General features: G+C 33.6%; 1 protein-coding gene across 1 annotated transcript; it reads right to left on the bottom strand.

Annotated features, from left to right (window-relative positions):
- Positions 1-9037: 9037 nt before the first annotated feature.
- LOC121809442 (zinc finger protein NUTCRACKER-like) lies at positions 9038-12193 on the bottom strand. The gene is made up of 4 exons (XM_042210072.1): positions 11864-12193; positions 11401-11797; positions 10488-10932; positions 9038-9654 (listed from the first exon to the last, which is right to left on the bottom strand). Exons 1-4 carry the CDS (start codon positions 11958-11960, stop codon positions 9367-9369), a joined length of 1227 nt encoding a protein of 408 aa, XP_042066006.1. The 5' UTR covers positions 11961-12193; the 3' UTR covers positions 9038-9366.
- Positions 12194-12438: the final 245 nt, after the last annotated feature.

The raw sequence follows: 12438 nt of genomic DNA, 5'->3' as shown, positions 1-12438 counted from the left end.
TTTGTTTCTATATCTTTTGTTTTGGCTTGTCACAGACACTTCATACATATATATGCTATGGAACACTATGTGCGATTTGTGAACGTGTGGATGCAATTTTTTTAAGAAAATTGTGAAGTTGTTTCATCGTGATTTTTTTTAATGAAATGCTACTATCGGATTTTAGTTGGCTTTGTAATGCAAATATATGGATAACGATTTTATCATTTTAATTCGGTTGGTCGTAAATGATTTTTGTTACTAAATTAGAACTCTTTTAAGTTATGAGCAAGTTGTACAATTTATTCAGGATAAAAGAAATTGGAACTCGATGATTTGCAAGTTCTTTTATAGTACTATAAATTGATTATTATAAAAAAATTAAATAAAAAATTGACTCACGGAAAATATTTTTATACATATAAATAATGAATATAATTCTTATAAAAGAAATTTAGAAATAGTGTCGCTGGACTCCAACTCAAAGATATTTTAATAAAAAGAAAGTGTGTTACTTATATGACCAAATTATTCAAAGATTCACGTGTGAATATTATTATATTATCCTGTCACCACCAACTAGGGCACTATGAGACCCTCCCAGTACACTTCCGGTTTCAAATTTTGTGAAACAAAATAAACTGTTTTCTGTTGTGTATCCAACTAAGAGTGTCCACAGTAAGGAGAGCCGCGGCGGGGGGCATGGGCGCGCCACGGAGACGGGAGTTCCGCGGCGTTCCCGGGATGTCCGTGGCGACGTCCTTGCGGACGTCCACCATTGCGTTGACCCCACGGACGTCCGCGCGGACGTCCCGATTATTTTATGTTTTTTTTTTAAATAAAGTGGTTGCAATTTCTCCTTATTTGTGTCGAAATTTTAATTCCGTAAATTGTTTAATTCAGTGAATTTGTGAATTTTTATTATTGTGGGAAGTCCGTCGGGATGTCCTTGGGGATATCCAACACATAAGACTGCAATCCGAACACATAAGACTGCAATATCCAACACATAAGACAGCAATATCCAACACATAAGACAGCAATCCGAACTCTTATCAACTCAATCCTAAGCGTTCATCGCGTTCATCTTGTAGATCTAAGGGCTAGGATTAGTGGTATGATATCACTCTAAATATGGTGACACCCTAATATTCCCATAAAGTAGTATATATAATTATACACTAATTATTGATATTAATATAGGAGTAGTTTTTTGTTACCAAAACTAACTAACAATTCATGTTTTAATTATATATAAGACTCCCTCCGTCCCACAAAGATTGTCTCACTTTGACCGGGCACGAGTTTTAAGAAATGTAATTAAAAGTGAGTTGAAAAAGTTAGTAGAATGTGGGTCCCATTTTTATATATTAGTTTTATAATAAAATGTGAGTATGCATGAGTTAGTGGAATATGAGCCCCACTACAAAATATTGTAAAAAGTGAAATGAGATAAATTTTGTGGGACGGACGAAAATAGAAAAATGGGACAATCATTGTGGGATGGGAGGAGTGTATGATAACTGCTATGAACTTTATCTATTTTTATATTAAAATATTAATTTGTATATACACTAACTAATACTTCCTCCGTCCCCCAAATATTGTCATAGTTTGATCGGACACGTGTTTTAAGAAATGTAATAGAAAGTGGATTGAAAAGTTGGTAGGATGTGAGTCCTACTTATAAAGTATTAGTTTTATAATAAAATGTGAGTGGGAATAAGTTGGTGGAATGTGGGGTCCGTTATAAAAAATGGTAAAAAGTGAAATGTGACAAATTTTGTGGGACAGACAAAAATGGAAAAATGTGATAAAATTTCAGGCACGGAGAAAGTAATATATACTCCATATACTAAAAAAAATTAATTATATTTTATCATTCACTGTATTTAATATTTTTATATTTTATAATTTCACATATATAACTAATTATAGTTAAGATTTAATGTTATTGATGTATTTTTTATTATATTTTATTATTGCAAAATTTAATATATTTTGTATATGGGGAGTGATCAATTGCTAACTCACTCTCTAGTTGCTAACTACAACTAATTTAAGACCATAGGATTTAGAAATCTAGTGGTCTAAAATTTGTCACGTGTAATTTTTGTTTTTATTAATTAAATCGAAAAAGATAAAAAAAACTACCAAATTAGGGTTTTGGATGAAAATGTCAATATAGTGAGTTGAAAATATCAACACAATGTTTTAAGAATGTCAACACATTGCTTTAATAATGACATTCTACATGTATTATATTGACATATTTTATATACTATGTTGACATTTGTTGTTGTACGAAAAAATTGAAGATTTTCTATTTTTTTTCAAATTTTGATATTGAAACATTTGCAAGTGAGATCTCGTTAGAATCCTTATGAAATTATCTTTAATTTGATATATGTTGTGCAAAAAAATAGTTTAAATCGAGAAAGTTATATGCATTTTAAAGTTATGTGTTATTTTTCAAAAGTTAGTTCCAACTAATTTGTTGTAAATTGACCTTAATACCCTTATTGACTTTTTTTGTTGAACGTATTAACATTTCGGGGCTGATGATTTAGACTCTTGATTTGAAACGTTTTCCTTTTTGATATATTTTTAATCTAAGTGAGATATTTTTTCTTTTGGCAATAATTAACGCATTTCTCTCTCCTACTTTATTCTCGTATTTGTCTTACTTTATCATTTCTCCTACTTTATTCTTTCTTTCACTTTTTTACTTTATTTTCACACATATTTTTTTCAATTTCTTTTTCTTAATTTATCTTACTTTACTAGTATTAATAATTTAATCAACTAAACACCACTATCTGAAATCTTGTGCCAAAATAAAAACGTCTCAATTAGGTCGGACGGAGTGAGTACTTTTCATGAGTATATTAAAATGAGAATCTCCGTCCCACAATATGAGTCACTCTTGTTGTGTGAACCGATTTTTAAAAAAGTAAAGAATAGTGAGTTGGAAATATTAGTGAAATATGATGCCTACTTTTTTATAGTGGTTTTATAATAAAATGTGAGTGAAAGTGAATTAGTGGAAAGTGAGACCTATTTACTGTTTATTAGACTTTTATTATGGGGTGGAGGAAGTAATTAATTAAGAACAGAAGAATATATGATTTTGCAACGTTTTTAGCCCATGCCCATAGAATTGAATAGACTAAGGACTCGTTCAGTTTGCTTGTTTAGGAATGAGTAGAATTATTTCTTGTGAGATTAAATTGGGTAGGGCTCACGTCCTTTTTAATTAATTCTAGTGTTCATGTTGTAAGGTTTGGATTCGGTTTTGGCAAAAGATTTCCTTCTGTGGTAATAAATGACACTGCCACTTTGTAGACTTTGACTAAATTGCCACTAAATTTTTTAAAATGCCCCAAAATCTGCGCCCAGTAGAAATAGGTGAAGGGGTATATTAGTAAGTTTAGCTTTATTTCTGGCTGTGTTTTTCAAGAACAGAATTAAAAATCATCTTCCATCCAAGAATTCAAAAACACCATTTCTAAGAGGAATAGTGCGGGTCGGTTGACAATACTCGGGCCTTCCAGAAATGAGTCTAGTAAACCAAACAGCTGTATTGCCCATAATTAATGCCATTTCTTGGCATATCATGCGAACTGAACGAGACCTAATAATAGTTCAATCACATCAAATCTGACCCTAACATATCTTTAATACTCCATATGACGTCATTTAGAATAGCACGTGTCATTGTTTCCGGTCAAGTAAGTTCACATTAGGGGTGGATCCCCTGCTGTTCCAAAAACACAGCACATTACAAAACGCACAATCATAGGAATGAAACGCCGCCCATTTCCTTTTTCTTTTCTTTAATGTTTTCATTATTACTAATGTTAGTACAATTTTAAATACTAAAAAACATTGTAAAATCGAACTATAAAAATATTAATTATGTAATCACTTCTGAAATAAAATGATTAACTCAAATATTCAAAATTGAATGATAAATATATTCTCTAATTTAATATTGAGGAAATCATCAATTATAATTAAATAGTTCAATATATGTAAAGAAATAAGGATAACTCATTTTTCAGCGAATCATTTCATTTTAAAAATGATAATTGTAATAAGTAGTAATATATTAACAAATAAATTTTACAATGGGTTTTAACATTCAATATTATACTAATAATACGTAGTTGGAGTATTAAATAAGAATGAAAACATTAAAGAAAAGAAAAAGAAAATGGGCTGTGTTTCATACCTATGATTGTGCGTTTTGTGCATAGCACAATATGATGTGTTTTTGGAACAGCAGGGGATCCATCCCCCAAATTATGTGGTGTAAAAAGTGAACCCAAATACTTATGCATACTCCTACCGAGGAGCATTAGGTGCCACCACAATTAGAGTGACAACATATCACCAACCTCATGTTGCCACGTGGCACGCTATCCAGCAATTAGGGGCGTATCCAGTAATATCATAATAAACGTTTTAGATGGATTTCTACAGATTGCATGATAGTAATACGTGGATTGCGCTGTAGAGTGTTGGGTATTGCATTATTGTCAATAATGCAAAATAACGGTATAAAAAAGCAATATGTCTATATATATACTGCAATTGAAACATTCTATGCCTATACTGCAATACTCAACAATCTACATTGCAATCCACCTATTACTATCATGCAGGGACGGATCCAACATGTATCAAGAAGGGGCCCTCTCCTCCATTTTCCTCACATATATATAATTTATATAATATAAAAATTAATTAGTTTAATTTCTCACTAATTGCCCCATCTAAAATACTTGAATTTTGCCTATGTATATTTTTGCCCCTCCCATTATAAATTCCTGGCTCCGTCCTTGCTATCATACAATCTGTAAACGCATACTAAATTAATATTGTTGGATACGTCTCTAATATTGCTTGATAACTTGCCATGTGTCAGCACGAGATTGGTGGTACGTTGTCACTTTAAGAAGGGTTGTCATCTTAGCATAATCCTACTCCTATATATACTTTTGAGACTTTGTGTACTCCCTATAAAGTATGATTTTTTATAGTATTAAATTTTTTTAATATTTTTTGTATAAATTAATAAAAAAATTAAAGAGGGAAAAAAATAGAAATAATATTTTTCTATTTTAAAACATGTTTCATTTTTATTGAACAATTCAAAAAAAATAATTTATTTTTAATAGTAGAACAGATGTACGGAGTAGTATAATTTACTGGAGTAGTATAATTTACTGTTAGCTTAGAAGCGAGAAAAAAAGTGTATGTGGAATTTATTTAAAAAATAATTACAGTATACTTTATAGTCTGAAATCTGGATTTTGTGTGAAGCTATTTAATCTTATTAACTATTGGAAATATTTAAATAGCCATAACACTGTAAAGTTCAATCATCAAAAATATTTTAAAGTCAAAAAAATTTTCTTCGTAGTTTGATTTATGGCCCAAAATAGTTTTTCAGGCTAGATATGTGACTACGATAATCAACCTGTAGTATGAGATTTCTTGGTCATAAACAAAACAACACTTCGAACATAGTGTATAAAACTATAAACAATGTTTTTAGCCGTGATGTATATAGAAAGATTCATGTCAATGTATATGATACGAGCCTCTATATGATGTTATTCTATTTAGATATTTTAGAGATTTACCATTTTTATATACAAGGACATGATTTAATCTATATGTATAAATATATATAGAATCTTTTATAATGAATTAATTAATCAAGAAATACAAATATCTTTTTATTGAATGTCATTCCTTTCTTCTACAAGTGAGAAAGTACCCCTACTTTTGCTCCAGTTCCGGTGAACAGAAAGATCCCCGCGGGCCGCGGCGAACAATTGATCGTTGAGCCTCGGGCCGATCACACACGATAGGAATATCAGTGGTAGGATGACGACTCTCCTAAATACATGATATGCGTCTATATATATACGACACATGAAGAAAATCATTTCGAGGCAAATTAAATCAAACTACATAGCAATGTTCTGGCCTTTTAAAATACTTTTAATAGTTGAACCTATAACATATTACTAGCGGCTCCTTGCTTAATAGCATCATAATTCAAAATCAAGACCAAATCTCCATCCTTAAATTTTAAAATGAGTGGATGAGATTAAATCTTACGAATCTCAATAAATAGTAGACAAAATATCAACACGGATTTATTGAGATTTCACATGCATTATATTGAGATTTTACATACATTATATTGAGATTTTATATGCATTATATTGAGATTTTTTGATGTATTTGTTGATAAAAAATTTGCTTATCAACATATACGAAAACATAAATAAAAATCATCAAATTTCATCATCCGAACGTCGGAACATATGCAATTGAGATCTCGTTAGAATCCTTATAAAATTACCTTTAATTTGATATATTTTTTGCGAAAAAATAATTTAAATTGAGAGAATTACGTAAATTTAAAGTTTTATGATAATTTTAATAAGAGAGAATTGATATTAATACCTTTAATTTTATTTATTAATTATTTAAATTTAAAATATAATCCATTTAACATTATATCAATTAATTTTGGATTGTTAACTAGTTAGCAATTGATCACCTCGCTATTACTACATGAGTATCACATCAAAATCAAAGCTAAATACTTATTTCTTTAGTTTAAATCATAAAATAAACCTAACTCAAAAACTTATACCACTATAAATTTTATTGGAATTTCATTAAATCCTGCATGTGAACAATTTTGTACAAGTGGAGATTTTTCTTCCCATCGTTTGGTATAAAAGGAATTTATGTGGCCACAAGTATTTTGTACCTTTTTAGACTTTAATGTAATGAAAGTGACTAATGCAATTTGTTTTCTTTCAAATAATAGTTTGCAGAACTAGATGTTGTCTACATTCTACAAATAATATCGGTTATCCACGTATTTTTTTTTACGTTTTACTTCAAAATAAATATCCATAATTGTCTCGACGCATAATTGTAAAGTCTCGGCCCATTTTCAAACAATCTTAGTGGATTACAGTGTTTACTGTCATACCACACCACGTGGAAATCCTGATCGAATGAAATGTTACTATCCTGACAGAATTTGGCGCGACATGAAATCAAACCATTTAATCAGATGAGTGAAAAATCATTGTAAATTAATCCATTACAAATCATAAAAAATAAGGAGTGAAATGTGTTGGTATATATAGAGTTTTATAATTACAAAAACTAAAATTCACATAATTATTCAGCGTATTTTATAAAAGACTAATGAGGCTCAAACAATTGTTTTAGAGACCTGAAAATTTAAAACTCAACAATACTAAGGTCTATATGTAATTTGGGCTATTCATCATTCATGTATTTATTTATATGAACTTACATAATTGGGCCACCAATAGGACTCTGTATCAGCCCAATAAACATTGGGTACAACCTTTTATTCCAGGATTTTGTTGAGTTATGAAAATATCTCCCATTTTTGTTGAATTAAAAGATACTATAGTAATTTATATCGTATATTCATTATAATACTATAGAAATATTAAAAACTTATAATAATTGAGGTATCATCTTTCGCTTTTAAGTAAGAAAGACTTAAACGTGCATTCATTCAATGTTATTCACACTGGTATCGTAATCAAGATTAGCAAACTTCGGATTCCCATTGTCATAATTAACCACAGACCGTCCAACTTCTATTAATTAAGGTTACGAAACTTAGTTTACACTTGCAAGGAGTACTAACTATGTGTCCTTTATAGTGTTGACTAATGACACTGAGTCTAAATGTCATGTTTCACTTAACTATACTCCACATTTCACCAACTCATTTAACTCACATTTTATTATAAAATCAATATATAAAAGTAGGTCAAGATTTCACTAACTTTTCCTACCTACCTTCTTTTATAAAGTCAAATAATTTTTAAAAATCTGAGTTGATTTAAAATGAGACATTTATTGGCGAATTGCAACAAATAGAGATTTTGAAATTTGATAATTTTGCAATTTCTTTTTACTACATATATAATGTACAAGATTTCTACATTGTACTTATAACGAATACTATAATATCGAGGGTCACCGAGTATGGAACTTGAACTAATTCAGTTTGCATTTTATAAATTATTCCCTCCGTCCCAACTTAAGAGTCCTGTTTTTCCATTTTCATTTGTCCTATCTTAAGAGTCATATTTCACTTTTACTATAAATAGTAAATAGGCCCCACATTCACTTACATATTCCACTCACATTTAGTATAAAAGTAATATACTATATAAGTGAGACTCATATTCTACTAATTTATTCAGTTGACTTTTCTTTACAATTTTTTAAAACTTGTGGCCTAACTAATTAGGAGTCGGGATGTATGGAGTAGTATATAAAGGTGGCGTTCGGTTGTAAAGATAAAATAATAATGAGATTCAATATAGGATAAGATAAGATGGGCTTTGTCTTGGACTAAATTAGTATTACTATATTTTATATTGATATTTGGTTGACAATATTAATAACAACACTAATATTCCCACACCAACGCCCCCAACGGCCCAACCAACCCATCTCCTCCTCATTCCCAATTTTTGTTCATGAACTCATCATATTAATTCTTCGAATCTGCTCCTCCAAATTTTGTATTCATGAACAAAATTCTCCCCAAATTAATCACTAATCTAAATTTAACAAAAAAGCGATATCATAACAATTACCATATCTAAAAAACCTGCATCAATCAATCTCTCCAACAAAATTGCAGAAAATCAACTAACTTCGGTAAATCATGAAGAGTGATGGAGAGGGTGAAAGTCACGAGGGGTGGAAGTGGAGGCTGTGGAGCAAAGGATGGGAGAGGAAGTGAGACATAGAAGAGAGAGGCGTAAGATAGAAATAATCGTAGGGTATGTGGTGCGATTAAATAATCGGACCTGAACACTACAATGTGAGATTATCTATGTCAGCTGCGACGGGCTTGAAGCCGGCCTTACGGGCCGAGATTATCTATGTCTCGGCAACCGAACAGTAGATTGAGGCATCATGAAATAGAATCTTGGGCAAATCGGGCAAACCGAACGGCTCCAAACTGAATTAAATGTATAATTAGATTCGAGTACCGGCAGTGGTACTAACCGCATGTTGTTAAACAGAAGTGTCGAGAATGTCAGCCATTTTTAGTATCTTTTTGAATAGCAGTACGTAGTGGCTGCTTTTAGGATTGTGACACCTTTTGTAAATAGAACTCCACTAATTAATGGTTACACAATCGCTTTCTTGATGTTGCCTTTTGTAACACCTTTTCTTTATTTCCACAATCAACAACAATTAATTAATAAACATAATTAATCAAGATAGCAATAATGGAGTTAAAAAGGTGTTTCCCTCCACTATTGTTTGTGAAATTCCACAAAATTATATCCACCCATTGATAGAAGAGGGGTGGCAAATAGGATTGATCCCAACTCCAAGAAAATCCCTCGTCTCCCCTCCCTCCTCCTCATAGCTCTGCACCCGACGTCGTTTCGAAGAATTGTACATCTGCAACTGCCCATTCATCGCCGAATTCTCATTCACAGAGCTCTCCACATCACTCCCAAAGCCGCTCGTCACCGAGCTTGTACTGTACAACCCGCAAAGCCTGTTCCCATCCAAGCCATTAATGTCGTTGCACTTCACCCCAAAACTCCCTAGTATCATCGCCTATATAACACCGATACGCCACCCTGTTGCCGTATCACGTATCGGATACGTATCCGATACCGATACGCGACGGATACACCGTCGATACGTATCCTGGGCGTATCCGCGAGCTGGGCCGTATTGGGCCGGGAAACCTCAGATTCGATACGTATCCTTCGGCGTATCCGCGAGCTGGGCCGTATTGGGCCTTCATCCTCCTCTATCTGCAAAGATCTGAGGTTCTCCTCTTCGAAATCAACGTCCATCTCTGTCGAAGAACTTCGCAACTTTCAATTTACGAACTTCAATCCGATTTGGGAACAAAATTGACAGTTAATCGGATATGAAGAAGAAGAAGAAGAAGAAGAAGAAGAAGAAGAAGAAGAAGAAGAAGGGGGAGGCGCCGCTATTGCCTCAACTAGGGATTGAAGAAAATTGGAAATGGGAGAATGAATTGGGCAAGAAGTAGTCACGATGGAAAAGGAGTATATTTGGGGCTCATTTTTGGGCCAATTTATTACTCCATTAACTTTGTCTAATTTTGTAACTATAAATAAATATTTTGATCAATATTATTGGTAATATGGATAAGTATAACCAAAAAATCGATGTGGTGTAATCGACCATAAAAGAAATTGACTTTAGCTTTTAATATTTTGTAATTTTATTATTTTTATTTGTATAATAACATTAGAATATCTATTTTGTAATTTATTATGCACTATTATTATTTATTAAAAAAATAGTTAAAACGTATCCGCGTATCGGGTTGTTTGGGAAAGAGCCGTATCCGCGTATCCGTATCCTTCGGATACTGATACGCGTATCCGTATCCGTGCCGCATAGATCATCGCTGGATCGGTCGTGGTCGCCCCGATTTGCGCAGCTTTCTGTAACAAAGCCGTTGCAGACATCCTTGCGGAAGCTTCGGCTTCGTGGTTGCTACTGGTTTGGTTTTGATGAGTGCTGAACAATGATGAGACGGTTGCTTCTTTGTGATTGGGGATATTTGGTGAGGTGTGGGTGATATCCCAATTTAGGTTGTAGAATGTGGGTGGTGGAAGGTTCGAGAAGGATGGGTTGGCGAATGGTGGATGGTGGTCTTGGGTTGAGTGAGTGAGTTCGTGGATCGGATCGAGGGTTTGGTCGTTGATGGGCTTGAAGATGGAGGGGAAGTGTTGGGGCATGCCTAGGAAATGATAGTTGATGAGGTTTGGCGCATGTGTTGCAGCTGTGACTCTTGCTGTTTCTTGGGCTAATGCGTCGCAAAATGCGCGGTGGGTGATGAAGCTGTCTCTCCTGAAAGAGAAAGACAGAGATTAATTAGTTCAGTTGTGATGATGAATGTAGATGCACTTTTAGGCACAGTTTGATAAGGTATCTATTTTGTGATAATAATCAGAAAACTAGAAATAAAACCATCACCCAAGACCTTAAACTTAATTACCTCCTTGAACACCAGCTGAGCTACCTGTGCACGCAGACCATCTGTACTATCCATTCTAATTAACTCATTATCATTATAACTAATAAAAATGCTCAGTTGATTTGGCCGAACTAGGCTACCCTATCCAATTTTGGAGATGTACAACTCCAAATATAGTCTAGAAAGCTCTAATCTAAGGTCAAAGCACAAAATATAGTTATTGAGGGCTTACTATACCACATGAATTATAATCTCAAACACACACACACACACACATGTATATATATATATATATATATATATATACGGAGAGAGGGAAAGGGAAAGGGAAAGAAAGAAACCTTGAGAAAATGGTGCCACAATCACACTTATATTCCCTGGTTCCACAAGTCTTGGCGTGAGCCTTCCAATCAGACTGCACCGCGTAGCGCTTGGCACACTTGTCGCACTTCCACTTCTTCTCGCCGTGCTTCCGGCAGAAGTGCTTCTTGATCCCAGTCAGGTCTCCGAGGGCCCGGGACGGGTGGTGGTGGACGCAGGCCTTCTCGGGGCAGACATACACCCGCTTCCTGGCCTCCTTGCTCGACCTCTGCTTCAGCTTCCACGGCAGATTATGGCCTCTTCTGTGCAGCTGCAGATTCTGATCCCTTTGGAAACCCTTCCCGCATACCTCGCACACGAATCTGTTGGTCGCCATCAGCGTCTTTGGCGACAGCGCTATCACCTCCGCCTCAGGATCTGCACACATACATGTATTCCCATTCAAGAATATTCCCATAAAGAAATTGAATTTTTGTTAATTACCTGGGGTGCCTGGCAGATTTCTCTTCTTCTTTGGTGGGGGACTGGATCCACTTGTTAATGGGTTTTGACTCGAAATGGTGGATTCGTTATCTGTCATCTTCTCTTACAACGACCTTTTTTTGGAAAGGGAGAAAATATCTACTACTATGTGTTTTGAGTGAAGATGATGAGTAATGGAAGGTTTTGTGTTAAGCAAAGCATTAAAAGGAGGTAATGAGTGCCAAATTATCATGTTTTTCAATCTCATTAAGTAGCTAAAGGGGGGCCATATGGACAATCTCTCTCCTACCTCGGATATACAAATATTTTAACAGCTTGCATTCGGGATACAATAAAATATAATCTTGTAGTAACATTTTATACTTGAAATGAAAGTGGGAGGTGGGACTCCAAAGGTTTATGATGACACATGATGATGAGGAAAAAGTTGAACAATACACCTTTCTGATTGGAATCATTATCCCATAATTGTTTTCCATATTTTTCTGTTTGAGTAGACACTACTAGTTGTTCGAATTTATACGGAATCAAACATAAATTCGAGTAATTCTTGTCTCAATATGTAGTTTGTGTTC

This window comes from Salvia splendens, chromosome 6 (assembly GCF_004379255.2).
Source record: "Salvia splendens isolate huo1 chromosome 6, SspV2, whole genome shotgun sequence".
NCBI classification, from domain to species: domain Eukaryota; kingdom Viridiplantae; phylum Streptophyta; class Magnoliopsida; order Lamiales; family Lamiaceae; genus Salvia; species Salvia splendens.
Note: the sequence above shows the minus strand (reverse complement) of the source record. Positions and strands in the feature narration are given on the sequence as shown.

Coding starts and splice junctions, on each gene's coding strand:
- LOC121809442 (XM_042210072.1), bottom strand. CDS start 11,960: ATGACAGATAACGAATCCACCATTTCGAGTCAAAACCCATTAACAAGT. Junction 11,798..11,863: donor AAATCTGCCAGGCACCCCAG/GTAATTAACAAA, acceptor GTATGTGTGCAG/ATCCTGAGGCGGAGGTGATA. Junction 9,655..10,487: donor GGGCGACCACGACCGATCCA/GCGATGATCTAT, acceptor GGTGTTATATAG/GCGATGATACTAGGGAGTTT.